Below are 27351 nucleotides of genomic sequence, written 5' to 3'. Positions count from 1 at the left end.
TCTAACTTCAAAAATTTCAAAAAAAAGTGAATTTATTTTTTATATTTATGGCCAAACGGCACCTAAATCTAGCAATATTCAAATAGGGCACCCTTAAATTTTTTCTATGGACAGACGAATGGTAATATTACTATTACTATTATATATAAGTGTTAATCCAAAAGAGTTGTCGTCCTCACATACCATTTGACCCTATGAAATTACTCCACGTGGATGCTGCTCTTTTGTATTCTCATTTTTCCATCATTGATTTTCTTAACACAGTTTACGTGGGCCTTTGTAAATGGTGTAATTTGTTGTGAATTTCTTCTTATCTCTTACTTCATCTGTTTTAATTTATGCGGTATCATTTTCTTTTTAGTCTATTAAAAAAAAGTTATTTTTTTATAATTAGAAATAACTTAACTTGAAAAAATTTCTTTTGCCCTAAGTGAAATAATTTATAGATACACAAATGTCTAAGGTTTGTTTTAGACCACAAATTTCAAAAATCTTCCTTTATTTTTTTAACTTTTGTGTCAAGTCAAACGATGCCACATAAATTAGGCGGGGGAAATATTAGAGAAACATATATTTCAATAATCACTTTGAAGAAGTTCAAACTACCTTGAATTTTGGTGATGGTATGATGTCATATTTTATTGGTATTGAATCAGTAAGATTCTCAAATAATTGATTTTTTTTCCTAGCTAATTTTTTTAAACGGCAAAAGAAGATTTTGTGAATAATTTTATCCACAAAACTTATCAATAAGAAATGATTTATCTACCATTAGATTAAATTAATTATGCAGTAAAAAAATGTGACACAAGTAACTATATTTTTTTAATTAAAATTATTATTTCTGTATTATGAGTCGGCTCGGGCCTCATGAAACTAGTAGTAGTTAATAAATACTCATAAATCTTGACAGTCTAATCATCCAATCAATGAACATGGGGGTCGTTGAGATGAGCTGTCCCCACTCTCTTTGCCGACAAAGTCCCAAAATTGTTTAAAAAATTAGTTAAAACTCCTAAAAGAGAATAAACCGAATGGAACATGTCTACTTTAAATCTGATTGTCTTATGTAAAGCAGGATATTATAATTTAATAACTACTCTAGAACAATATTTTTTATAGGTTTAATACATTGACAATCCTTTAAATTTACAACTAAATTTTATTTAGATATTCGAATTACGGTTGTTCTGGTTGACCACTTGAACACATGATAAATTATTCTTGTTAGACACCTCTGGTTTAAATTATGGAAATTGCGTGTATTCTCAAGCGTCTATTCGGTAATTAAGTTAATCACATAAAATATATCACCTCTTTTAATCACATACATTAGCCTTAATTAGAAAACGCTTGGGTTTTACAACTTATTGAAGTAAACACATAAAATTAAAGGAGGTAACATTTTTAAGTGGTTAACTTATCTACTTAACAAAGACTTGACAACGCGCACAACAATATTTTCATAATTTGAATCGAAAGTATCTAATAAAAATACTTTATCATGTGACTAGCTAATGAAATGTCTGATAAAAATATTTTATCATGTATTTAGCTGTTCAGGTGATCATATAACTTTGTAATAACAAGATGATCATATATATATATATATATATTTTTTTTATTTTTTTTTTTGACTAAAAAGAGATCTTTTCCTGTTTGGTCTGTACGAACTCTAACCATTTTGTCTGACCTTTGACTTTTTCTTGTTTCATCCTCAAATACAACAATGCGATACAACCAATGAAACAAAATTCTCCCCCACAAATCCCCTTTCTATATTATTCTGATTCCCAAAGGCAAAATATCCCACTTGTTATCTTTTTCTCAAGTTTTTTTTTTTTTACATGATTCTTGAAAAATGGCTTCAGAAATTTTCTCTAAGGTGAAAAGTGAAGGCGGATCATCAGAAAGTGGTGGTTCTGAGAGTGGAGCTGATGAAAGAGGTGTAAATAATGATATGTGTGAATATTTTGGTTGGGTTTATCATTTGGGTGTTAATTCAATTGGACATGAATATTGTCACCTTAGATTCTTGTACATACGTGGAAAGTATATGGAAATGTATAAGAGAGACCCCCATGAAAATCCTGGCACTGTAAGTTTTGTTTCAGCTTTGTTATGGTTTTGTTACTTTAAGATTCTTGTTGTTTTTCAACATGTGAATACTAGTTTAGTACTTTTGTACCATGTCTTTTAATAACTGTGGTGTCCAAGCCAGCTTGCGTGTAATTCGAGCAATTTCATGGGTATGCGTTACCTCCCACCAGCATAGGTATCGGGTAACTCTGACTATGTTGCTTGGACTCTTCAAAACGGATGCCACACCTGTATCAGATCCTTCACACTACTTTTGGAGGATCTGACACACACCTGTTGTCATTTTTGGAGAGTACGAGGAACATATCTGTCCACCATCACCTAGTGTCCTATGTTAAAAAATGTTGTCAGGACTCGGGTGTGTGTCGGAAGTAGTGTATTTTTTGGAGGATCCAACAGGGGTGCGGAAACATTTTTGAAGAGTCCTAGCAACATAGTTTTTGTATGAGTATTTTTGTTGGGTTTATCATTTGGGTGTTAATTCAATTGGACATGAGTATTGTCATCTTAGATTCTTGTATATAGGTGGAAAGTATATGGAAATGTATAAGAGAGACCCTCATGAAAATCCTGGCACTGTAAGTTTGTTTCAGCTGGATGAAGATTTTGTTGCTTATTAAGATTCATGTTCCTGTTTCAACATGTGAATACTGAATAGTAGTTAGTACTTTTTGTACCATTTGTTTTAATAACCATGGTGTCCGAGCTAGCTTGCGTGCATTTTGACTAATTACACAGGGTAAATCTGTTCACCAAGACATGGACAGATGGAAAGAAATCACCTAGCGTATTTTTCCTATATTGCTCAAAGACTTCAAAATGTTGTCGGGTGCGTGTCGGATCCTCTAAAGTAGTGCATTTTCGGAGCATCCGACACAGGTGCGACAACATATTTGAAACCATTTTTTTAAAACTGTGGTGTCCGATGAGAAGAAATTACCTAGCGTTTTTGTCCTATGTTGCTCAGAATCTTCAAAAATGTTGTTGGGTGCGTGTTGGATCCTCTAAAAGTAGTGTATTTTTGGAGGATCCAGCAGGGGCGCGGCAACATTTTTGAAGAGTCCCAGCAAGATAGTTTTTGTATCAGAGACTGCTAGGCAACACCCTTAGGTGTAGTTTGTACTTTTGTACCGTTTAAGTAGATTGAAATTGGAAGAATAAGGTATGACTTAAATGATGATTAATGGAATGACTAAAAAGGGAAGAATAGGGTATGACTTAAAGTGAAGGTGGGTCATCAGAAAGTGGTGGTTCTGAGAGTGGAGCTGATGAAAGAGGTGGAAATTATGATATGTTTGAAAATTTTGGTTGGGTTTATCATTTGGGTGTTGATTCAATTGGTCATGAGTATTGTCATCTTACATTCTTGTACATTCGTGGAAAGTACATGGAAATGTATAAGAGAGATCCCCATGAAAATCCTGGCACTGTAAGTTTGTTTCAGCTAATGATGATTTTGTTACTATAAGATTCTTGTTGTTTTTCACCAGGTGAATAGTATTTACTAGTACTTTTTGTACCATTTATTTTAATAACCATGGTGTCTGAGCTAGCTTGCTTGCATTTTGACTAATTACACGGGGTAAATCTGTTTACCAAGTCATGGACATGGACAGATGGAAAGAAATCACCTAGCGTTTTTGTCCTGTGTTGCTCGGATACTTCAAAATGTTGTCGGGTACGTGTTGGATCCTCTAAAGTAGTGCATTTTTTGAGCATCCGACACGGGTGCGGCAACATATTTTGAAACCATTTTTTAAAACTGTAGTGTCCGAGCTAGCTTGCGTGCACCTCGACAAGAACACGGGGTACTTGCTATCTCCCATCCGCATAGATATCGGATGGTCTGTTCGCCAAGGCTTGGACAAATGGGAAGAAATCACCTAGTGTTTTTGTCCTATGTTGCTCGGACACTTCAAAAATGATGTCGGGTGCGTGTCGAATCCTCTAAAAGTAGTGTATTTTTGGAGGATCCAACAGGGGTACGACAACATTTTTGAAGAGTCCTAGCAACATAGTTTTTGTATGAGAGACCGCTAGGCAACAACCTTAGGTGTAGTTTGTACTTTTGTATTGTTTAAGCAGATTGAAATTGGAAGAATGAGGTATGATTTGAATGATTATTAATGGAAGACTAAAAAGGGAAGTTTTTGAGCTGTGAGATGAGAACCTTTTGGATTAGCTGGAATCTTTAAGCGTTACTTGAGTTGGATTTACTTGAAATGGCTGTAGAAAATTTAATACAACAACAACTATGCCTCAATCCTGAATAAGTTGGGCCAGCTATAGAAAATATAATGTATGTGGTAAAAAAAAAAAAAAAGCTAGACAGTTGCTTAGAATGGTTTTAATTAAACGAAAGATTCATGTGGATGGCATCTCGGAAGAGGGGGGTTACCATGTAAAGGGATCAAAGTTATCATCTTTGTGTTAAGAAGCACAAGCGATCAAATTGTACCTTCACTAATCAGCAGACAGCTGAATTGAGGTGAAAAATACGCAAAGATCATATAGGCGATACCAATTGGTGGGTTAAGGTTTGGTCATTTTGGTATGTTTACATTAGTTCCTATGGTCACTAAGAGTCTTGTAGTCTTGTTTATAGAATTGTATGTTTGTAGAAAATTTAGAGAACTCTAGTGCTAGAGTATCCAATTTTTTTTTAATATGTTAGTATTTACTATATTTGAGCGAGATAGGTCTAATGGAGCGATATCATAGATAGTGATGATTCACATAGCCAACCCCTACTAGCTTAGGATTGAGACTTAGTTGTTGCAAATTCGTTAAGCTAGTTTTGTTGGCAGTATGTGTTCGTCATATATTTTCTGACTGGATTTTTTCATATTTTGGTTGAGCCCATTTCTAGTTGAAGGGGAATCTGATAGATTCAAGTGGATCAACAGAACCAAATGGTATGTTGGTAGATTGTTTGTAGAGGGAAAAAAGAGTAGAACTTAAAGAGAGAATAAAAAGTAAGACTCCTTGCAACACAGTTTAGTGGACTGTGAGGTCAGAAATACTTGGTAAAAATGAGGAGGAATTGGTATCTTGATTATATGGTATATGCTGTTAAAGAACATGTGGGTTTCCATAGAATACAGAGTGCTTGTAGTCCTTTCTAGAGAAACACCTAAGTATTCTATTTATAGAAAAAAGGAAGTTGGATTTCCGGGTAGGTAACACATTGGTGATCATCTTTATATCTTCAAATTTATCTTCTTTCTGTTATTTTGTATGCCCAGAAGTTGCTGGCCATCTTTAGTGGCAATGCTTCTAAAGTTTGCATACTCAGCCCATTTCCTCACACGCATTGTCAAGCTTGTATCGAACAATTGCTTCATAGGATACAAGCATTTGTAGTGTTTAATTATAACAAAAATGAAAAAGGAGTATTTTAGTATCTGATGTATTAGCTGCACAAAAATCGAAGGCCTGGATTTATGTTATTACATCCTTGTTGCAGAAACCAATAAGGAGGGGTGCTATAAATCACACACTTATGGTGGAGGAAATAGGCCGTCGACATGGGGTGAGACTCAAAACCGTTAACATTACATAATTTCTTTGCATCCGCACGCTAATGATATATTTTTTTGTCCTTTCTAGGATCTCTATGTGTTGAGGTTTTACAATCGATTGGATGAGTCAAAAAGGGGAGAAGTAAGTGGGACTTCATTCTTCATGCATTGTTAATAAAGCTGATGATCCTTATCTTTCTTTTGTTAACAAAAATTCTTACTACTTAAAGGAGACGGTGTCCGTTCAAAAATTGGATTGTCAACATATGCTGAATATTTCAGGGCTCAATTGATTCATTGTATATGTAGTGAAGATAGTATTTTCACAGCAGTTTATTATTCAATATGTTTCCCTGCTTTTCTATACTAATTCTCTCTCAATTGTTAATTTCCTCATTGTGGAGTTAGCTAGTTTCGTGGGTTATTTTATATTGAGAAGGCTAATACTTGATTGAAAATTTATTGCTGTAAGATTGCTTGTGCTTCGCCTGGTGAAATTCGAAAATGGATGGAAGCCTTTGATCGAGCAAAACAACAGGTAATGCATGATGGGTGTTACTGACTTGATTTTCATTTTCCTTTTATTCATGAAGTTTTGCTTACATGGTTTTCACATTACTTGAGTTGTAACATAGCAAAGGCATTAATATGTTCCATATGAGATTATATAAGACTAAAGGCATTAATATGTTCCATATGAGATTACATAAGACTTTCCAAGTCCTATTAATTGAAGTCGTAGGAGTGGCAAACGGGCGGGTCAGGCTGATATGGGCGGGTCTAAAACAGGTTAAACAATAATAGATAAAATATCCGATCCACCCATATTTAACATGAATAAGAAATGGGTTAACTGACAGATAATATGGATATATCCATATTATCCAGGGTTTCAGGAATAGTCAGGAGAGAACACAAGCTAAAAGCCAAAATAAGCTTAGACTCCCAGAAAGTAAGAACTCATGAGAAATAACAAATGGGTATTGATAATATGGATATCCATTTTTTAGTGGATAATATGGATAATATCCATATTTGATCCATTTTTAAAAAGTTAGTTATCCAGCCCATGACTAATGTGTCAGATTGGATGGTTACTTGTTTTTATTTTGCCAGCCCTAATTGAAGGTTATGCATGAAAGATGAGAAAATAAAGTGAAGGCAAGTGCAAACAACACTTAAGAGGCACCACAATTTTCTTTCTTCTCTGTTCAAAAATTTTCTTCTAATTTTCTGCTAGTCAAAGTAGGTCAATCTTTTCAAGAGGGAGGTGTACTTTAGTTCATCTACATATGCGAAATACTGAAATCGACCTTTAGTATTGTGGTTTCTGAGATTAACAGAAAGATGTGATAATGAAGTACAAAAATAGAATGAGGAAAAGTAGTTGTTTGGTTCCTGCTTAAGAGTGCATTGGTAAGAGGTCATGATGTCTGATGCATGAATAAGTTTATTTTTTGAACAGATAACATTTCTATTATGAACAAAGAAATACACCAATAGTGTACTTCATTACCATAAAATCGTGCTCGCGAAAGAATTTGGCCATGTTACTTTCATTAACTGTTATTTCTCATACTGGACTATTTCATTGCAGGCAGATTATGACCTTTCAAGAGGTCAAAGTGCAAGAGATAAACTGAAGTTAGAGAGCGAGTACGTCCAGACTGTCCTGATTTGGGAAAAAAAAATATGCTTATTCTGAATTTAATAGGCTCATTCCAGTGAATAGCCGATCTCATTTTTATTTGGAGTGTCTCGTACATGAGCCTTACCAATTTATGATTTGGACTACATTACTCGGATCTTCCAAAAAAGCCGTGCACCTGCGTTGGATCCTTCAAAAATCTAGTATTTTGGAGGACCCATCACAGGTGCGTTGGCATTTTTGGAGGATCCAAGCAACATAGGATTTGAATAGTGTTTATATCTGTGTTACAATTTTCATCAACTCTTTGACCTTGTTGCTTGAGCCCATTGTGATGTTTATTCTTATATTTTTGGTTCTTTTCCTTGCTTTCTCTTTAAATAGTTTCTATATCTCATTTAAATTAGTTCTCTCTATTGAAGGATTAACCTTGCTGGGCATCGACCTAGAGTACGGCGGTATGCACATGGCTTGAAGCAGCTGATAAGAATAGGACAAGGTGAGGAGGGAGGAAATTGTTGATGGTACTCTGTGAAAATTATGATTTTGCCTCACCTTGTTAGAAAAATAATTATGATTTTGCCTCACCGATCAAAAAGAAATTACTCCCTCTGTTTCAATTTGTTTGTCTTACTTTCCTTTTTAGTCTGTTTAAAAACAAATGCCTGTTTACTAGTAATTTGGTAACTCTTTAATTTCAACATCACACATGGCATGTTTAAGACCACATAAAGTGCATTTTGGTACATTATACATACTTTAATCTAAGGTACCACAAGATTCAGAAGTCTTCTTTACGTTCTTAAACCCCGTGCCAAGTCAAACTAAGACAAACAAATTGAAATAGAGGGAGTATGATTTTGCCTCTTCCAGCGTAGAATATCTTCTTCATTTCTCTTACTAGAATTTTATTGTTGATACTTCCTGTTGATTTGTCACCATCTTCAAGGAAATAGAGACCTTCAGACTCTTTAGCATTGCCAATCGTCCTTCCCGAGACCTTGTCCTGAAATACACATGCAGTAGAGTCAAAGATAGCACGACAATTAAGATTTCGAGTCAATTTGCTGATGGACACAAGATTGCAAGACAATTTTGGAACATGAAGGACATCAAAAAGAGTCAAATGAGGGGTTAATTTGATTGTCCCTTTTCCAGCAATTGCTGAGAAGGAACCATCTGCAACTCTTGACTTTTTTATTTCCTGCAGAAGGAGTGTAAGTCGAGAAAAAATGGGAATTCCATGTCATGTGATCACTAGCCCCTGAATCTATAATCCAAAAACTTACACCTGTTGAATTTGTACTCATAAAAACAGATGGTACAGTACCTGTTTGGGAAAAAGAACAAGTGGGAGTGGAATTATCGGGTTTACTGGTTTGGATTTGAGATTGGAGAAGTTTGTGCAGTAGCTCTAATTGCTCCTTGGTGAATGGTGGCGCTTCTAGAGAAGGTTGCAGCCCTGATTCTTCGCTGGAACTCTGAAAGGCCTGGCTGCCCACGGTTGTCTGCCCCCTTTTTCTTCCTTGTTTCTTATCGCCTAATCTCAGAAAAAGTTTCCCTCAAAGTGGGCAGTGGGTTTTTTCCAAGAATTCGTGAACGAAGTTCACCAAATTCATGGTTCAATCCTGCTAGAAATAGATATACCCTTTCATTTTCTTCTTTTTTCATTGCTTTTACGCTATCCTTAGGACACCCCCATTCATCATTATAGCATTGATCGGACACCATCTCATTATAGTAAATAGTAACACCCCTCTCCCCCTGCCTAGCTTTCCACAATTCAATTTTTAATTCAAAAATCTGAGAAGTATTTTCTACGTCAGAATAAGTCTCTCCAACAACCTCCCAAACATCCCTAGCAGTGGGAAAAAACAAATATGGTTTACCTATGGCAGGTTCCATGGATTTTAGTAGCCAAGCAATTACCATTGAGTTTTCTGATCTCCAGGCGTTCAATTTCGGGTCTCCTGGTTCAGGCTTTTTTGTCTCTGCAGTTAGGTGCCCAAATTTTCCTCGACCATCAATAGCCAAACGAACAGATTGCGCCCATTCCAAATAATTCTTGCCATTCAGCTTGTGAGAAGTAAGCTGAAAAGACAAATGAGAGGAATCTCCGCCTTGGTTCATAGTTGTCTCAGTCGGAACTTTGTTAACAGAGCTCTCAGCTTCTGTTGATGCCTCTGGGTGACGTTGCCCAATAAATGCTGTTTTGGTCATGAGCAACACAAGAATAAAGCTGCTCTGATACCATGAAAGTTTTGGTACCAAAATTGCACACTTTATTCATCTGTAGAGGTACAAATTTATAGTAGAAACAAACAAACAAACTAGCTATCTGATCCCTTGCTTCTAGCAGATTTGATAATCAAGGGATGACTTTATTTGATCTAATTTCCTAAAATATCTAATAGCATATCAGATCAATTAAGATCTTACAAAATCAGATCTGATCATAATAAGATATTCACAAATCAACACTTCTTGTAACAGAAATAGATTCTGAGCAGTATGGATGACTTCAGGGATGTTAAAACAGAGAAAAACTTTTATTTCTCCGGATACTGTGTGTGTAACTGCATACACACGCATCTGTGAGTGCATGTGCGGCTTTTCAATTGTAGATGACTTTTCTTTCTATCCAAATTAAGTGTCCTATCCTTGATGTGTGAACCCAAAAATTCAAAATAACAATGAATTCTCTAAAATGTTCTTTAATGCACAGGTCCCGAGAAACTTTTGCGCCGAGCCTCAAGCTTAGGCGCCAACAGGGAATCAGATGTATACTTTGAAGCAGATGGTGCAGATGTAATTGAAGCACATAAGTGGAAATGTGTTCGTACTCTTGATGGTATGTCTTTTCATCTTCTCCCATTACCCTTAATGAAGTGATCTATAGCCGCAAAAGTTTCTATGGCTATTAGACCACAAGTTTCAGAAGTCTTCCTTTTACTCTTAAATTCCCTGACCAGTCAAATGCCTTCACATAAATTGGGACAGAGGGAGTACTATTTCGAAAAAGCTGCTGGATTAGAAGAGGAAAAAAACAAAATAATGCCGATGAGGAAAAAGATAAAAGAAAACAGAATAAATGGAGCTTGATATAAGTAATGAAGTAGGTCAGCAAGTTCATGCCTTCTTTTAGTTCTGTAAGTTAACAAAATATAAACAAACAAAGGAGGTGACAGGAAGATTTGCAGATGAATGGTACAACTTTTTGGTCCAAATAGTTGTTTAAACCTGAAGGATGAATACCTTTCTTTCAAAAAGAAGAAAAAAATGAAAAGAAAACCGGGTTTTAAATGAAATAAACACCCTGACCAGCAATCAAATAGGGTATTAACAACTTGCTTAACAGATAAATGCTTGAAAGCCTAGTATAGTTTGCTGTTATGAAGACTCTAAGTATTGCGATGAATCCCCAAAAAGATTACAATGCAGCAGTCAAATAGAGGAAAGAAAAATGTACCTAGAATACACCTTAGCAGCAAAGTTTTAACTTTTAAGTACAGAAAAAAGCTAGGTGATCATGCCTGTTAGATCTTTACTTGAATTTTAGAGTTGGAATATATTCTTTTAGAATTTATCTTCTGTGCCTTTAAAATATTTCCTTCTTCAAATGTTATAATTTGTTTCTAATGTTGTTTCCCACCTTCTTTGTAGTGTAGGTGTTCGGATATTTGAAGATATGGCAAACAAAAAGGTATCTTCCATCACTAGATTTGCTGTCGTGATTGCAAGTCTATACTGTATTGGGATGTCTATAATGCTGTTTATTGGTGCATATTAAGAGACATCATAAATCCTTAAGAACTTTAACCAAACTTATAAAAGTCACTCTTTAGTTCACTATAACCGTGGTGTCCAGTACAGCTTGCATGCACTTCGACTAATTTCATGGGGTACCCACTACCTCCCACCAACACAAGTATTGGGTAACTCTGTCCACCAAGGCCTGGATAAATGGGAAGAAACCTGGTGTTTTTGCCTCTGTTGGATTTGAACTTGAGTCCTCAGGGTTTTCCATTCACTTCATTGACCTTTAGGCCACACCCTTGGGTGCTAAAATATGAAAAATATATACCTGCATATAATAGTTTTAATATATGCACGACCTTCAGGATTGAAGAAATTGAGCCACTGGTATATTCTCTTAAGACTTTTTTCTAATTCCTTCGTCGCCGATTCTCAGTGATTCTGATTTCTGATTAATATGACATCTTGCTGATAGCGAGATTGAGAAAGGGAAGAACTCAGTTTGATAGGCTACTTACTGTAGCCCAAGCAAATTGCTTCTAAAATATAACAACATTATTGTTAGAAGTCTACTGAAAAGTTGGAATGGGCAGAAGATTTCAAGTGTCCAAAAACAGTTTTGGAGGACTATCCCTTTGTGTATTTTCTGGACCATTTGGAATGAGAGAAATAGTGCTTGCTTTGAGAACAAGAAGCATCATATTTCTAGAGTCAAGAATTTGTGCCTTCAAAATCTGTTTTCCTGGTGTGAGAGGAATCTGCTAGACAATATGGATCAGTATATGGAATTTTTGGATTCACTTAGGAACTCTGTAACTTGATCTTATTGTAGGGCTATCTGTTTCTGTATTTGGTAAAAAAAAAAAAAAAAACATTATGGTTCGTAGGTAAAAGGAGACTAAGATGAATTTCCAGAAGCTATTTGTTTAATATCTTTTTTTTATAAGGTAGCTAATGATTTGATATCAATGAAATGGAAATTAGTTATAAGCTTACTGTTCTTTTCTTTGTCATCTATCTCGTCAAAGGGTAGCCCGGTGCACTAAGCTCCCGCAATGTGTGGGGTCCGAGGTAGGACCGGATCACAAGGGTCTATTGTACGCAGCCTTAACCTGCATTTCCACAAGAGGCTGTTTCCACGGCTCGAACTCGTGACCTCCTTGTCATCTATCTCTTCATATCTTTTTATGTTATGGCAAATCATCAAGGATTCCACATTGTCTGGGTTTTATTTTATTTATACAATAAAAAACTTGTCTGACATGCGCTTTTTTAAGGTCCTTCATATTATCTTAGCTTTTATTCGTACAATCAAAAACTTGTCTTGCATGCTCTTTTCTTCTTTCCTGTAGACTCGTAAAGGAGTTCTCGTCAAGGCTGTTGGTGTTGTCGAAGCTAGTGCAGATACCGTCTTTGAAGTGCTTTTGAGTCTTGATCGACGTCGAAGATATGAGTATGTTCGTCTGAATATATGAAAGTTGTGGAATTATATGGTTCAATTCTGCCTAATAGTCATCTTGCAGGTGGGATACATTAACAGGGGACGTGGAGTTGATAGAATCTTTGGATGGTCACTGTGATGTTGTTTATGGGACACTTGATCTCAGAAAACTTTCTTGGTAAGTTCCAAAATTCGTATGCTGCTTCTTAGTGGTGCTCCACGAGGATGTATGTTTTTGAGAATTGTGTAAGACCATTTAAAATCTGATTGAAGAGCTTATCACTAACCGATATGAGACAAGCTATCAACCAGTCTTCAGAACTTTAAGAGTATTCCTCAATCCTCATACATCAAGTTGGATGGGTTATCAAAAAAAATAATAACATCAGGGTGGATGAAGTGGCTAACTAGTTTTTTTTTTTTTTTTTTTTTTTTTTTTGAAACTGGTAACTTTAGTGGTTAACTAGTATTTTCCCCCTATACATGTTGGATATGGCTGCTTCTAGGGTGGGGGATTGGGCGGGTCAAAATGGGCTGAGTAATAAATGACCCCCCCCAAAAGTTACTTGGGTTAAAAACCGTGTCATAACCCACCCCACCCAATTCGTACTTAGTTTTAATTTCTTTGTTTGTGCTTTTACAGCTTTTTAAGTACCTAATAAAACTAATTTTTTTCTTTATTATGGTAATATATAAAATTTCAAATGAAAAAAATGTATTTTTGAAAATATTTTGACGAGGTCACTATGGTCAATTTGGGCTACATATCATCCCAATCTGTGCTAAGCTAATAAATATTGACCCACCTGGGTTGGGGGGTTCATGTTTTTTCTTTTGGCTAATTTTGCCACCCCTAGCTGCTTCTAAAAAGCTCACTCTGCTGCTAATAGCATCTTTGGTGCAAGACTAGTACTAAAGCTAGTTGAGTCAATGAATCAGGTATGGTGCTGTATGATTATGGTTTGGCTGTAGGAATTTGTAAATGTAAAGCTTAAAGTTAAAGAATATAACTGTAAGTGGCAGAAAAAGAAGAGAAAGACAAAGAAACAAAGGAATGGGAAGAACAAGTTGAGAAAAGAGTCCATGAGAGGAATGGAAGCTTGGATGTGCTTCCCGTATCAACTTGCCTTAAATTTATTATAGTACTGATAACCACCAAGTCACAGTTAAAAACCCTCAGTGACAGAAAAAATGGATAAGATAATGAAAAGATATATAAAATCACAGTAGTGGGGAGATAAGTACACATCATAGAATGTTGGGGCTGTATCCATGATTGAGTTTAGAGATTTGGGGTGGTGAGCGAGATATTAACTTAGGGATAGTAGTTTCTTTTTCTCTATTTCTCTTCTCTTTTAGCTGTTTATGAGGTACGAGGGTGGTGAATTCAAAGCCATTCACCAGGAAATAGGAAGGGACTATGGCACCAAAGAGAACTGTGGTGATCAGTATGATGCTTGTTGAAGCATTATGACACTTTTATGTATGAGAAAGAAGAATGGAAAGGGCTGCTGAGAAGCAGAAGATAGCATTTGGATACATAAGCCGTGTAGAAACATAATAGAAGAAATAGTAGCATCTGTGAGCAGTTGAATTCAAAAACTAGGTGGTACGAGTATGAGAAGCAAATGAAAGAAACACTGTTGGTTATGAATCTGCCTTGATATTATGGTAAATGTATCGTTTAGGTGTTTATATATGCAATATCAAACCTTATTTTCTTGTCCTATTTTATGTATTACTTGCTCTCTTGATAGGTCTATAGTGTAAAGTTATCATATTTCCGACCCTTTGATGTGGGCGATCCTTCTCTTCATGTTTGGAGGTGTTTCGAATTTGGTCTCCTTGAGTCTTTCTTCTTTTTTAATACATCAGAGGTTCTCTTTTTCAGGTGGCAATCTAAAAGAGATTTTGTCTTTTCTCGGAGGTGGTTTCATGGTCAAGATGGAACATATAGTGAGGATCCTGGGCTTTCTCTATATTAAATTTTTTCTATATCCAAATTTCGGTTGACTTGAACTTTGCACCTAAAGAGATGATGCGTTTTCATTAATTCTTTAAATTTCACTTTCCATGCTGGTCAATTGCTAGCTGTCTTTTTCCTTGAATAGGTGGCAAGAGTTCATCCTCCAATTTCTGGTTTCTTGCTTTGAGCTAGCTTTACTAATAATCTTTGTTCTTTATTTCTTTTTTGGTAAAAAGTAAGATTAATGTGCCTGAATCTGTTCATTTCCTTAAATTGGCTGACCCTATTATTTTAAAACCTAATACACCTCTAATTAAAGATGCAAGTATGGTATACTTATTCAATTTTTGTAGAAATTATATATGGTTTATCTGATGAGTGTTCTGGAAGGGTGTTCCTCTGCCACTGGACAGTGTGTATATTTGTATTTGCGGATCTTTTTCTTTACGAAATATTATCTTAAGAAATAGGTTGTAATAACTGTATTTTTCTAAATTTGGTGCAGCAATCTTGCATTTTCCAACTGAATACAAGAAGCGGCCTCCGAAAAGTGGATATCGACGTATAAAAATGATCGGTAAGAAACTCCACAATCATAAAAGATCTGCTACTGGAAGATTTATTAAAAAATATATAGCATCTGAAGATCTCTCTTGTCTAGCACGCTTCGCTTGTTACTAGTTTGGTTAGGATATAGGCTTGACTTTGGGATCGCTATCACCTTGTCCATGCTATTTTCTTACTCATGTGTTGTTGCCTTGAGAGGATGGGTAGAATACAAGTTAGTGTCATGCAGTTGGTAAACATATTAGAGATTTCAGTTACCTTACAAATATTAGTTTACCTTATTAGAGATGTTTACCTTGCATGAAGAAGGGATGTGCTTCAAATTTCTTGTTGGGCCACAATGACACCATTTCTTTTCCTTCCTTTCTCAATGATCAATATATTCTAATGTTTGTTTATATAGATCCTCGGGTAGCTACACATCTTCTCTTTGAAACTTGTCCAGATAACTTTGGATTCCGCTCTCTTTGGTTAGGTTTTTCTGAAGAAATTTTATGCTGTATCACCAATCAAAATTATTTGTGGTGCAGTGAGGTTCTATTTCAACTGTCTTACTCTGAAAGTCTTCCTCAATGGTAGATCTGCGCGAAAATGTGACTATCTAATGGTGTCTAACAAACTTCACTTTCTTATGTAATATACTGTCAAAGTGATGTTAACATTACTGTTTCCATCATTCATGAACTTTAAGTTTCCTTTAATAAGTTTGTGCATTTTTACAGTCGTATATGCATGAGTGCTATTGTTCTTGCTGGTATCATTAAAATTTTATGAGTTTGGTGTTAGGATTTCTAGATTAAATTAAAGATAAGAGACTATGCATTCTTAAGCTTGCCGGTAATTACTGACTAAACTATGTTGAACTGTAGCTTGTTCTTGGGAGATCAGCAATTTAAGCACTTCCTCATTAAATCCTGCCAGATGCCTTGTGACATTGACTCTGGAGATACGTTCTAAGGCCTGGCTTAAGTGGAAGAATAATGAGTTCTCTAAATTCGAGAGAACGCTTCCTTTCGGAATGTTGAGTCAAGTGGCAGGTTGGTTGATTTGATTACCTATGTTTTCTGGAAGCTTCATGTCTTGTGTTAGGAAGCCTAAATTCACTATTCATTGGTATCTTCTCTTTTTCAGTTTTGGAATTATGCTCCTCTCTACCCATCCCCTTAAAAGGGAAAAAAGAACCATGACCTTTATCTGGTGTATTCGGTGATTCATAGAGCATATTCTTCTGGATAATTACATTTTTGGACCGCTTAAAGGAACAACAGTCAGCAAATGTATAGGTTTTGTATATTAAGTATAAGTATCAATATACATATAACATACGTATTTTATACAAAAATATACATTTAATATACATAATCAATGTATAGCGCCCGTTAATTAATTTTGGCTGACAAGCCAAAAATGGAAAAGGCCCTATTCTTCTTGGCATTGGTGATGATCTGTTGTTTTCTTCTGTTCGCTGTTTCTAGTTTGCGTGTCGAATGAAAGTTGAGAGATATGTTCCTGGCTTTGCTCTTACATTATGTAACTGAAGCTTATATGGTCTGCTGAACTCTAGACACTTTATTTTCCTTTCTGTTTTCTCTGCCTTATTCCTTTCTTAAGCAGTGGAAAATTAATTCTCTCTACTTTATTTTCCTTTCTGTTTTCTCTGCCTTATTCCCCGGTTTTCCTTTGTTAAGCAGTGAAAATTAATTCTCTCTTTCTACATCTCACTTACTGGTTAAGAGTTTTTTTCGAATCAATGTGTAGTTTCTCCTTTCCTATACCTGAGAGTTGTCTATGTTCTTCCTTCTGTATCATGCCGGAAAGCCTGGACTGCTTAAACCACTTGTATTTCCTTTGTAATTTGACAGTAGTAGTGAACCAAAAGCTCCTTTTTCTTTCGTTCCCTTTAACACTGTATTCTGATTTGCATGCCATTTTCTCGAAGGATCCAAGGGAGCAGTTAGTTACCCTCTCCTTCCTCCATTCCAACGGTTATTTTGTGTTTGGCCTGTGGTCATCATCTTCTTGTTATTCGAGAAGGATATTCCTCCATGTCACCATCCAATAATTCTGAAGTCATAATGGCTTGACCATGCAACCTTCTTTATATCACAGGACTAAATGTATAACCTGATAATTTGTGTGACGGTGTTTTGAATAACATATTTCCTTTTTTTCGGTTTGCAAATTTACCTCCCTTGTCTATTGGAGTTAGCTTGCTGACAGTTGACGGAGTGCCGATATATGTGTTTATTGCACTGGTGATTTTACACCGTCTTTATGTTTTGTTATTTGTGTAGGTCTGAAGGAATATATTGGAGCAAATCCAGCACTTACATTTGAATCATCCACTGTGGTTGTTCAGTCAAAAACATCTGATGTTTCAAGCAATGAGCTTGAGGATGCAATGGGATCAGATGAATTCTATGATGCAACAGATGGTGATTCGTCATCAGAAGATGAAGATAGGGATGATGAAGTATCCAATAAGCAGGTTTGTCATTTCTCGCAGGGGCGGACTTACGTGGTTTCAAGCTATTTATACAAATAATAATAAAAATTATTTGCAAAGGATTAAATAATTATAGGATGACTCCACTTGACAAACTCATGTGGCTAGTCAACTGGTTAGGCCGCTGTTTGTTTCTGCAAGGTTGCAGGATTGATTCCTGCATGTGGAGACCTTACTTATTTTTTTGCACATTCTTTATCACATCACTAAATCTCTAGAACTAAACCCAAAAACGATTCAGCGAAATTCCAAGTAAAAATAAAATACTATCATGATAACATGTTACAATTAGGAAGAACTCAGCCTAAAATATCAAGAATGTTAGAGAGAAAAAAGGTTTTTATGAAACAATTTTAGTGAAACAAAAGTATACTGTATATATATTCTTCGAAATTAGTGTTAATAACTAATGATTTTGGATTTGGAATGTAGAGATTTGTTTTACCATTTTGTTTTAGAATAGAATGTAAACATAATATTTTCATGATTTAAAAAGTGTAAGGGGTTCAATGATTAAATGCTAAAAGGTTAAACCCATCATATTTAAAGCATGGGTCCACCTTGATTAATGTGTTTTATTAGACATTTACTTGTTCGTTTCTTAAAATGTCAACACCGCTTATACAAAATCCTGAGTACGCCCCTGGTTTCTCGTGTTCCTCAATCAAAAGCAGTGCAATATTTCCAGGGTCTTCCTGGTTCAATTACCTTGCCTTTGAACCCTTGATGTTTTTCTTACCTCTTTATTTATCTCTAACAGGACAAAAAAGTCAAGCTAAAAAATGTTTCATGGGCCATAGCAAACTTGGCCTTAAAGAAGACATCGGGTAATAAACACTATTCTTCTCGTCCTGATTAGTTTCTTCTTTCTTTCTTCTTCTTCTTGTTTCTTTTCCACACCCACCGGTCTTGCTTTGGTATATGTGGAAGCATCTGAGTAGAAGTTCAGTTTGTAATCCTTTATCTTCGTGATCAGTTACTCTAAAATACAGAGCAGATCATGAATGATTTACTTGAGATGGTATTTCTGGAGAACATTAGTCCTTGTTTCCAAGACCAATTAAAATTAAACACACAAAAAAAAATTGTTTACTCAAAACAATCTCCAGAAAAGGGGCCTTAACACTTGCAACAGATGTGCTTTCTGTGAAAAAGAAAGTAAAGGTGTATATTTAGTCTTCTAGTCAGCTGGCAAGGTCAAAAGATAGCAAGGAATCAGAAACAAATATGGAGGAACATTCCATTATGCATATTTTGAATCATCTGAAAAGAAAGGAATGATGCTTGTTTTGAGAACAAAAAGATTCACATTTCTAGATTAGAAAAATACTTGTCTTCAAATTCTGTTTTATTGCTGTTAGAGGTCTTCAGTGGAGAGTATAGACCGGTACATGGACTTCCTAGATTTTCTAGGAAATATGTAACTGGATGTTTATTTCTGTAGACATTGTCTGCTTCTGATGTATCTTTTGTACCAACTTGTTACTTCTGTTAATAAAACTTTACCTTATCAAAAGAAAAAAGATGTCAACCATCTCTTCTTCCGCTGCAGTTTCACCTCCCAATTTGGAATGTAATGTTCAGCTTTTTGGTACTTAGTTGAGCAATGCCTAGAACAGCCAAGAACTCCTCCTATGCCAGGACAAGAAAGGTTTCATAAAAAGCTTTAACCTTGGTTTTGAACACAATCCCTATGACAATATGGTGGTCCATCTGGAAGGAAAGAGATGGAAGAATCTTTGAAAACAAACAAGGATCCGTGATTACTGTAGAGATGTATCTCTTCTACTATCTTGATCCGAGATTACTGTAAAGATTAGATGTACCTCTCTATTATCTTTTTGGTGCTATATGGGCGTAGTAACTGATGTAAATCATATAGATGCGAATTGATTTTTTGAGCTCAGTACAGAATATGTGATTGAGGCATTGTTGTTTGGGGTCGTTTGGTTGTTGGTTAGGACGGTTGTTATTCATGTGCTGAAACTAGCATAACTAATACCATGTTCGGTAGCTTTTTAGTTGTTTTTTTATAAAATTCACCAAGCACGGTGTTTGATTATCATTTTACAATTCCATTTGAACTGTTTCAAAAAAAGAAAAAAAAATTACAGTCCCATCTGAATAAAACATGTATAAGTTATGAGTCAATTTATGTATTATTTTATGCGGGATGGAATACATGAATAACTAAATTTGCATAACTGATCCCTGCATAACTAATTCCTGCATTACTAATACTTGGATAACTCTAACTGGCAACCAAACAAGACCTTGTTGTATTGCACAATATTGGGTGTAGCTAATCTCCTGATGTAATAGCACTTATTGCTGGATATCAATAAAATTACCTTTACATATCAAAAGAACACAGAAGTATTGTTCTATTAGCCTAGAAGGCTTGAATGTTTAATGTAGAAGTCTGCAAAGATAATAAACACCTTACATAAACACTCTTTCACTACGTATAAGGCTGGCAAAATGTTTAAAAAATACATGGGTTGGATAAATGACCATTTAAAAATGGATCAAATGTGGATATTATCCATATTATCAATACCCATTTGTCTGCTTGTTATTTTTTATGACTTCTTGCTCTCTGGGAGTTAAGCTTATTTTGGCTTTTAGCTTGTGTTCTCACCTGATCATTCCTGAATTCATGGATACTATCCATCAGTTAACCCATTTTTTATCCGTGTTAAATATGAGCGGGTCAGATATTATATCTGTTTTTGTTTAACCCATCTTCGACCCGCCCATATCCGATCCGACCTGCCTGTTTGCCACTCCTAACTACGTACCATTTTTCTTGCAGTAGGGAGTGGGTGATGTGGGTCATTTTTATGACCATTCAAGTGTAGGAATTTGTTTACAGTGTTTAGATGATACTGCCTTTTATCCTTCTTCGATTTAAAGTCTCTTTAACAACTTTATTAAAACATTTTGTCTTTTATGCTGCACCAGACACGTGTAAGGAACTAAATCCTGACGTACCTCCAGTAACTCTTGATCCAAGTCAATTTCATGGTACCATGCGGCATGGGAAGGGTGATGGTGACTCTGATTGCTGGTCTTCCCCAAGTGGCTCTGGTTTCATGATCAGAGGGAAAACATACTTGAAAGACAGTACAAAGGTAGCTTTTTATACTTGAAGGTTTTTTATCCAAATATTTGGATTAAGTTTTCACTTGTAGTTGTATACATGTTTCTCAATTTTTTTTCCAGCTTTCTAACTTCTGCTTCTCTTTTATTAGCTAATTAATAACAAGAGTCACCTACTTAACAGTGTTCAATATAAAGAAAAACAAAAATGCCATGGGTATTATTGGCTGATAAAGCATTGCGCCTTTGGACAGTTGTTTTTTTATTTATTGACGATAACCAAGGCCGTGCCATCTTTTAAATCCCTTGGTTACCTCTTGGTTTATGTCATGGTAGTATTTACTGTGTTTGGCACAAATAGGGGTATCAAATGGGCGGGTTGGACCAGCAAAGGATGTAGTGCAGTGGATGTGGCTGCTCCTCCCAACTAGAGATCTCGGGTTTGAAAAATCCTTGGCAGGGAGCGCTTCCCCCGAATGGTCGCGAATCTGGATTTAGTCGGGCTCCAATGCGGGTACCGGACACCGGGTTGGAACAAAAAAAAAAAAGGGGGGGGGGGGGGGGGGGGGTTGGGCTGGATTTGGCAGGTCAAAATGGGTTGAGTTATTGACTCTCTGAAATGGGTTGGGCTAAAAGACGGGTCACAACCCGGCCAATTGTTACTAAGTTTCAATTTCTTTGTTTTTTCTTTTATAATATTTTAAGTATCTAATAAAACTATTTCTTTTATTTATTACTGCTATACATAACATATCAAATAAAAAAATATCTTTTTAGAATGTTTTGACAAGGTTCCTATGGGTCAATTTGGGCTACATATCAGCCCAATTGTTTGATGGGTTGAAATGGGTTGGGCTAAAATGGGCGGGTCAAACTTGAGCGGGTTGGGAGGTTCATGTTTTCATGGGCTAATTTTGCCACCGCTAGGCACAAATAATTTCCATAATTTCCTTTATAAAGATGGTACTATAAGAAATTAAGCTTGATAGAATCATTAATCATAGTAATTGAATTTTTTTGATTTTGCTAGTGCTGAGAAGATTGCACCAGCGAAATTCTTATTTACAAGTTTATTGAGGCAGTTTTTAGACAGAGGAGTCCCAATCTTAGTGGATCAAATAGTTCAAATTTCACAATTGATAAAACAATTAATATGGTCAAGCAAATAAGATATATTTTTTTTTCCTCTTAACACTTTCCGCGCATCTTACTATACTAATTTCTATAATTTCCCATATAAAGATGGTACTATAAGAAATTAAGCTTGATAGAATCATTAATCATAGTAATTTCAATTTTTCTAGGTCACTGGTGGAGATCCATTGCTCAAGCTTATTGCAGTTGACTGGTTCAAGGTGGATGAATGCATCACAAATGTTGCTCTGCATCCTAAGTCTCTTGTTCAGGTAATGAAGAATCACCTATTACCTAACTGCTCTTTGTTTATCCTCCAGAAAAAGATAAAAAAAAATCATTTTGTGAATCTTGCTGAGAGGATACTGGATATGCTGTTGCTAATTATCTCCTACTCTAAACTGAAGATGCAATCAAGTAGCTTCTCATAGGGAGCTTTAGGCTCAGATACCTGACCTTTTGAGGCAAATCCTTAACGTGATAATTCAAAAATTATCTGTAGCAAAACACTGCCTGTAGACTTGTATAGTCACCTTTTGTCTCTTTGAAGTTGCTGCTAACTTTGTTGTATGATGGAAAACTTTGTAAAGTTCTAGATATTCAGTTTAAAGGGGAAAAAAAATACATGAAAATGACAATGCCAGAACTTCACTTTTCTAGCTTTTTATATTTGGTCATGATTTATTGCTGTATGATTGTTTTTCAAGAGTAGTCCCTTTTATCACACAACGTGCCATAATGATTGGAGAATGGATTTTAGCTTTTGACTAGTCCAGTGGCTTCTTTGATGCCGATATTTTACCTCTGAATTACCAGAGGTGTTTTCTACCCTTTCATCCATTTCTCGCCTCTTGGTAACCTTTATGGTAAGGGCGGAGTTGTCCATATTTACGATATTTTTTCTACTATCAATTTTTAAGTCTTTTGCAAGATTTTTAAGAGGTAAACTTAAATGCTTCCCTTCTTCAAGACGGTGTCAACCCCTATGTGAAGCATTGAAAATTGTTGCAAGGTCTTAGAGGACCCAAAAACAGTGTGAAACTAAGTAAAAATGAGGACAACAAAGATTTCTATATACTATGCACATTATAGTCATATGTATATCAGTTCTACACTGAAGCATATTTCTCTATCCAATCTTATTTCCTTATTATATTTAACTGCTAAGCATATTCATTACTAACAGCGTTTCCTAACTGCAGTCTGAAGCAGGGAAAAAAATTCCATTCATCCTAATAATTAACCTTGAGGTATGTCTTTTTGGCTTTTTCCCTTGTTATTATTTAATAGATCATGGCATACCAAATACTTTCTAAATTTTTTCTTAAGTCTCTGTTTCACTAAGTTTTGATTCGACTTGTTTCATTTCGGCTGTTTCACAAAAGACTTGATATAAACACACACACAAGAACACGCACCTTTTGCATACTTTATCAGAACATCGTTTATAGCCACTGTGGATCCAAAAGTATGAAGAGTAATTTGAGGTTGAAGACTAACAGTTTGAACTGTGTATTAGAGTTTTTTTTTTTTAAAAAAAGGCCTAAAACATTCAGGTTGATTATTATCTTTGACATTATATAGTTGAAAAATACAAATACAGTTTTAAAAGGAAAGGACATAGCGAATTCGGGTCTTTAACCTGAAAATGCAACCTTGTTGAATAAAAGTTCATTGTAAGAAATATTCTGTTCTGACTTGGTTTTCAGGTTCCAGCTAAACCAAATTACAGCCTGGTTCTTTATTATGCTGCTGACAGACCTGTAAATAAGAGTTCATTATTGGGTAAATTCATTGATGGAACCGACTCTTTCCGTGATTCAAGATTCAAACTGATTCCAAGCATTATTGAGGTATCAGTTACTTTGTCATGAGCAGACTTCTTTCTTTATACACTATTTGCTGATTGCTTTTGATGACAGGGATACTGGATGGTTAAACGTGCCGTTGGGACTAAAGCTTGCCTATTGGGGAAGGCAGTAACATGCAAGTACCTTAGACAAGATAACTTTCTGGAGGTTCGGTTCCAAGTTTGATTTTCTTAGTTTACATTAGACATGATCTTACCATGCTCCTTTTACTGCCTTTAGGGTGTGTTTGGTACGATGGAAAACGTTTTCCGTAGTAAATGTTTTCCTAAAAGATAAGTGATTTTCTTACTTATTTTCTGGTGTTTGGTGAGTTAGCAGAAAATATAATTCCAAAAGCATCTGTATATACTTTGGGCAAATACTTTGGGCATGGGGGTAGGGGTGGGGTGGTGCAGGTGGAACGCTCTGGGCTTGGTGGTGCGATGTGGTATGTTTGAGGATGGGGAGGGGTGCAATGTCACTTATGGAACTTTTTTTCCCAAAGAAACTGTTTTCCAAAATTTTGACCGTTCAAACATGGAAAATTGGAAAGCATTTGTTTTCCTCCATACCAAACAGGCAAACACACTCTTAATGTTGAAAGGGCATGGATTAAGTTGCTATAGTTTTCCCTTGAAAAGCAAGGAAATATTTCTCTTGTGCTAAGGCTTTTATGCTTATATGGCTTTGTCCGAACTACTGAGCTCAAGTGGCTTCCTTCAATGCATATGCTTTCTTCACTGACTGAATCCTCAAATGGAACTTCATGCATGCAGATCGATGTGGACATCGGTTCATCATCTGTGGCAAGAGGTGTTATTGGTCTTGTACTGGGTTATGTCGCAAGCCTTGTTGTTGATCTTGCTATTCTAATAGAGGTATGTTCTTGTTCTTATGATCATGGTCCATCTAATCATTCCCTATTGAAGAGGGAACCCGACTCAATAGAAGTAAAACTATTAACACGTAAAGTAGTTTAGAATGACAACTCTATGAAATGAAGTAAAACTATTAACACGTAAAGTAGTTTAGATTCTATGAAATGAAGTAAAACTATTAACACGTAAAGTAGTTTAGAATGACAACTCTATGAAATGCTAAACCATTTTCTGGAAAATATGAGTAGTTATTTTCACTAAGAAAGCAGAACGGCACATAATTTATTATGTGCCGTTCTGCTTTCTGTCTTTCCACATGACATAGTGATTTTGTTGCTTCCCTCTCCCAGCATTGAGGTTTAAGATGCCTAAAACCCAACCTAAAGTACGATAATCATAGATTACCTAATAGAAAGCTCGTTAGTGTACCACCATCTATCTGAATGATCAGTCTCAACTAAGGAGGAAGAACTGGTAATAGACACAAAACTATCTATTCTGGCTCTATTATTTGTTCGAATAAAATGCTTAGGCGATTTCACACATCTGACCAAAAAGTCCTTTAGAGAAAACTTGTGCCTCTATCCAATCATTCACTATCAAGTCAAATGTAGAACAAACGGTAAAATATACTGAAGCAGCTGTGAATGTCTGTTTAAGACGTCTTCATTTTCAAAAACGACAGATCTCCATGTTAATAATGAACAAGTTCTCGACATCATTGATTTAGATATGTAAATTGTTCGGTTGCATTTGTTATTCCCTAACAATTCATGTCACTTGCACATGACCATGTTGTATACACACTTGCAGGCAAGAAAAGAGGATGAACTCCCTGAATATATTCTTGGAACTGTTAGACTAAATCGAGTGAAGGTCGATTCTGCTGTACCATTGGAAGGTTGATGATTCTTTCGTTGGTAAGTAGAATTAATCGCCGCCCTGAAATCGAATATAGCAGAATCTTTATTATACTAATATGATATCCCTACATGTTCGGGACCGAGGTGTAGTACTTGTTGTACTGTAATGATATACCAAGAACAACACAGAATCAAATGCTGTACTGAAAATATCTATTGTTGAAACAAAAGTTGTAAGATGAATGTTGGAGTGAATACTAAAAATCCATATACTTTTTGTGACAGATATAGTGATTGTCACTCCTGTATGTAAACAGTGAAATTTCAAACATACATGTTTGAAGTTTGGCCTTGGCAAGCCAAACGTCGGGCACGATTGTCAGAATTTTTGCAACTTCAGTTCCATATGCATAAAGTTGGTTTTAAAACGCTAAATTTTTATACACTGCGGCTTTGGCTTAAATAGTGGTTACAAAATCAACTATTTGTGGACTTGCCCTTATGCAAGCTAAGTTTTTGTACGAATTTCCCTTCAAACGCATTGGTCTTTAATTTTTGGCCCTCACTGTGGTCTTTAATTTTTTCCTCTTTTGCTCATTTAATGAAAATATTCAGACCTACTTTGCTACATAAGTGTTGTAATATATTTATCTTCGAAAACTATACTTTTGCATCTCTCGGCACAAGTTCGGTAAGTATAAGTTATGCATCATAAGTTGTGTTGTATTTGTCAAATTATATTGAGTGTTGAAAATTTTGCCGTGTTTGGCATAACTTGTGGAATGTTATGATACATATGTCAAAGCTAAATGTAAATTATGTCGTGGCAAAAATACTGAAGAGCAAAAATTAAAGATCACAATTTGAGGGACAAAAATTAAAGACTACCCCGAAATAGGACATTTGTGCGAATAACTCTATGTAAGCTTGGCAAAGCTTAACATGTTCAACTAATAAAAATAATGTACAATTAGAGTATGATTCGTTTGATTGTTGGTCTATAGAGGTTCTATATGGTCGATTTCAACTAGTTTAGCATTGAGACATAATTGATGAACCCTTGTTTATCCTACTAGTTAAGCTCAATAAATAGCTCACAAAAATCCAGGTTCTCTGGTAAACCCGATTAAGAACAATATTATGAATGCCAAGATAGATTTATGATTTACTAAATGGGGTCATGTTCTAAAGGTGTTTTTAATTGTCATACATTCTTCAATTATTATATTAGGAAAAAGATGTCTTTTTTTTTTTTTGCGCGGATTGCCCTTTATTTGGGGTGGTCTTTAATTTTTGCCCTTCAAATTGGTGGTCTTTAAATTTTACCCTAGCCTAACACCCCAAGGTTGTGAGTTCGAACCCCAGCTCAGTTAAAAAAAAAAATCGCAAAGCAGAATTTTGCAAATCTGCCCAGCAAAATTCTGCCTTAAGCACAGTCAAAATTTCTTCCCATGTAAATTCTGCCTAAAATAGAATTTCTGCTTTAAGGCAGAATTTACACTGGCAGAAATTCTGCCTGTGCAAGCTAAATTCTGTCTCAAGAGTAGAATTTAAAAACCACCCCAGCTAAGGGCAATCTTGCAAATTGCCCAAAAGATGTCACATTATTATGTGATTGAGTGATCCAAAGGATTAGGTATGTCTTTTTAATTTAGGGAATTACTATTCCCCACTTGAAATTGTATGGTCAAAAGAGTAGGTGGAAAGAGGAGTTTACAAAGCCTAAAAAGAAGAAAAAAGAATGGAATGGTTTTGCCTTTTTCCCTTTGCTTCTGACATCACATTTTTCACCTAATGCTTTATATAATCTATAATTTATATTTGCTGAAATAACCTCTTTATTTATTTATCTATTTCGATAAACGATAAATTTTTTAAAGGCCGACTGGTGGTTCAAAATTTGGTGGATAAAGATTCTGCCTGATTACCCTTCTGGACTCAAATATCAAATCTTTTACTCTGCAATAAATTTTGAACTTGTGACGTGCGTCTAACTTATTGATTAGGCTATTATTTATA

The 27351-nt window shown here is 35.5% G+C and overlaps 1 protein-coding gene across 6 annotated transcripts; it reads left to right on the top strand.

Annotated features, from left to right (window-relative positions):
* The first annotated feature begins 1686 nt into the window (after positions 1-1686).
* LOC132603055 (protein ENHANCED DISEASE RESISTANCE 2-like) lies at positions 1687-25717 on the top strand. Of its 6 annotated transcripts, none has more exons than XM_060315921.1 (22): positions 1691-2098; positions 5567-5632; positions 5710-5763; positions 6094-6159; positions 7219-7277; positions 7692-7768; positions 9995-10120; positions 10938-10972; positions 12378-12478; positions 12549-12644; positions 14358-14422; positions 14938-15009; positions 15869-16036; positions 17294-17487; positions 18266-18332; positions 20470-20639; positions 21912-22013; positions 22944-22991; positions 23451-23594; positions 23664-23759; positions 24368-24469; positions 25283-25717. In XM_060315921.1, exons 1-22 carry the CDS (start codon positions 1862-1864, stop codon positions 25373-25375), a joined length of 2238 nt encoding a protein of 745 aa, XP_060171904.1. In that variant the 5' UTR covers positions 1691-1861; the 3' UTR covers positions 25376-25717. The 6 variants fall into 6 exon arrangements, with proteins under 6 accessions (XP_060171906.1, XP_060171904.1, XP_060171909.1 ...); XM_060315924.1 differs by lacking the exon at positions 1691-2098 and adding an exon at positions 2528-2678; XM_060315922.1 differs by lacking the exon at positions 1691-2098 and adding an exon at positions 3394-3529.
* Positions 25718-27351: the final 1634 nt, after the last annotated feature.

Source organism: Lycium barbarum, chromosome 7, assembly GCF_019175385.1.
Source record: "Lycium barbarum isolate Lr01 chromosome 7, ASM1917538v2, whole genome shotgun sequence".
NCBI classification, from domain to species: domain Eukaryota; kingdom Viridiplantae; phylum Streptophyta; class Magnoliopsida; order Solanales; family Solanaceae; genus Lycium; species Lycium barbarum.
The sequence above is the reverse complement of the archived record's forward strand: the minus strand, read 5'-3'. Positions and strand labels throughout refer to the sequence as shown.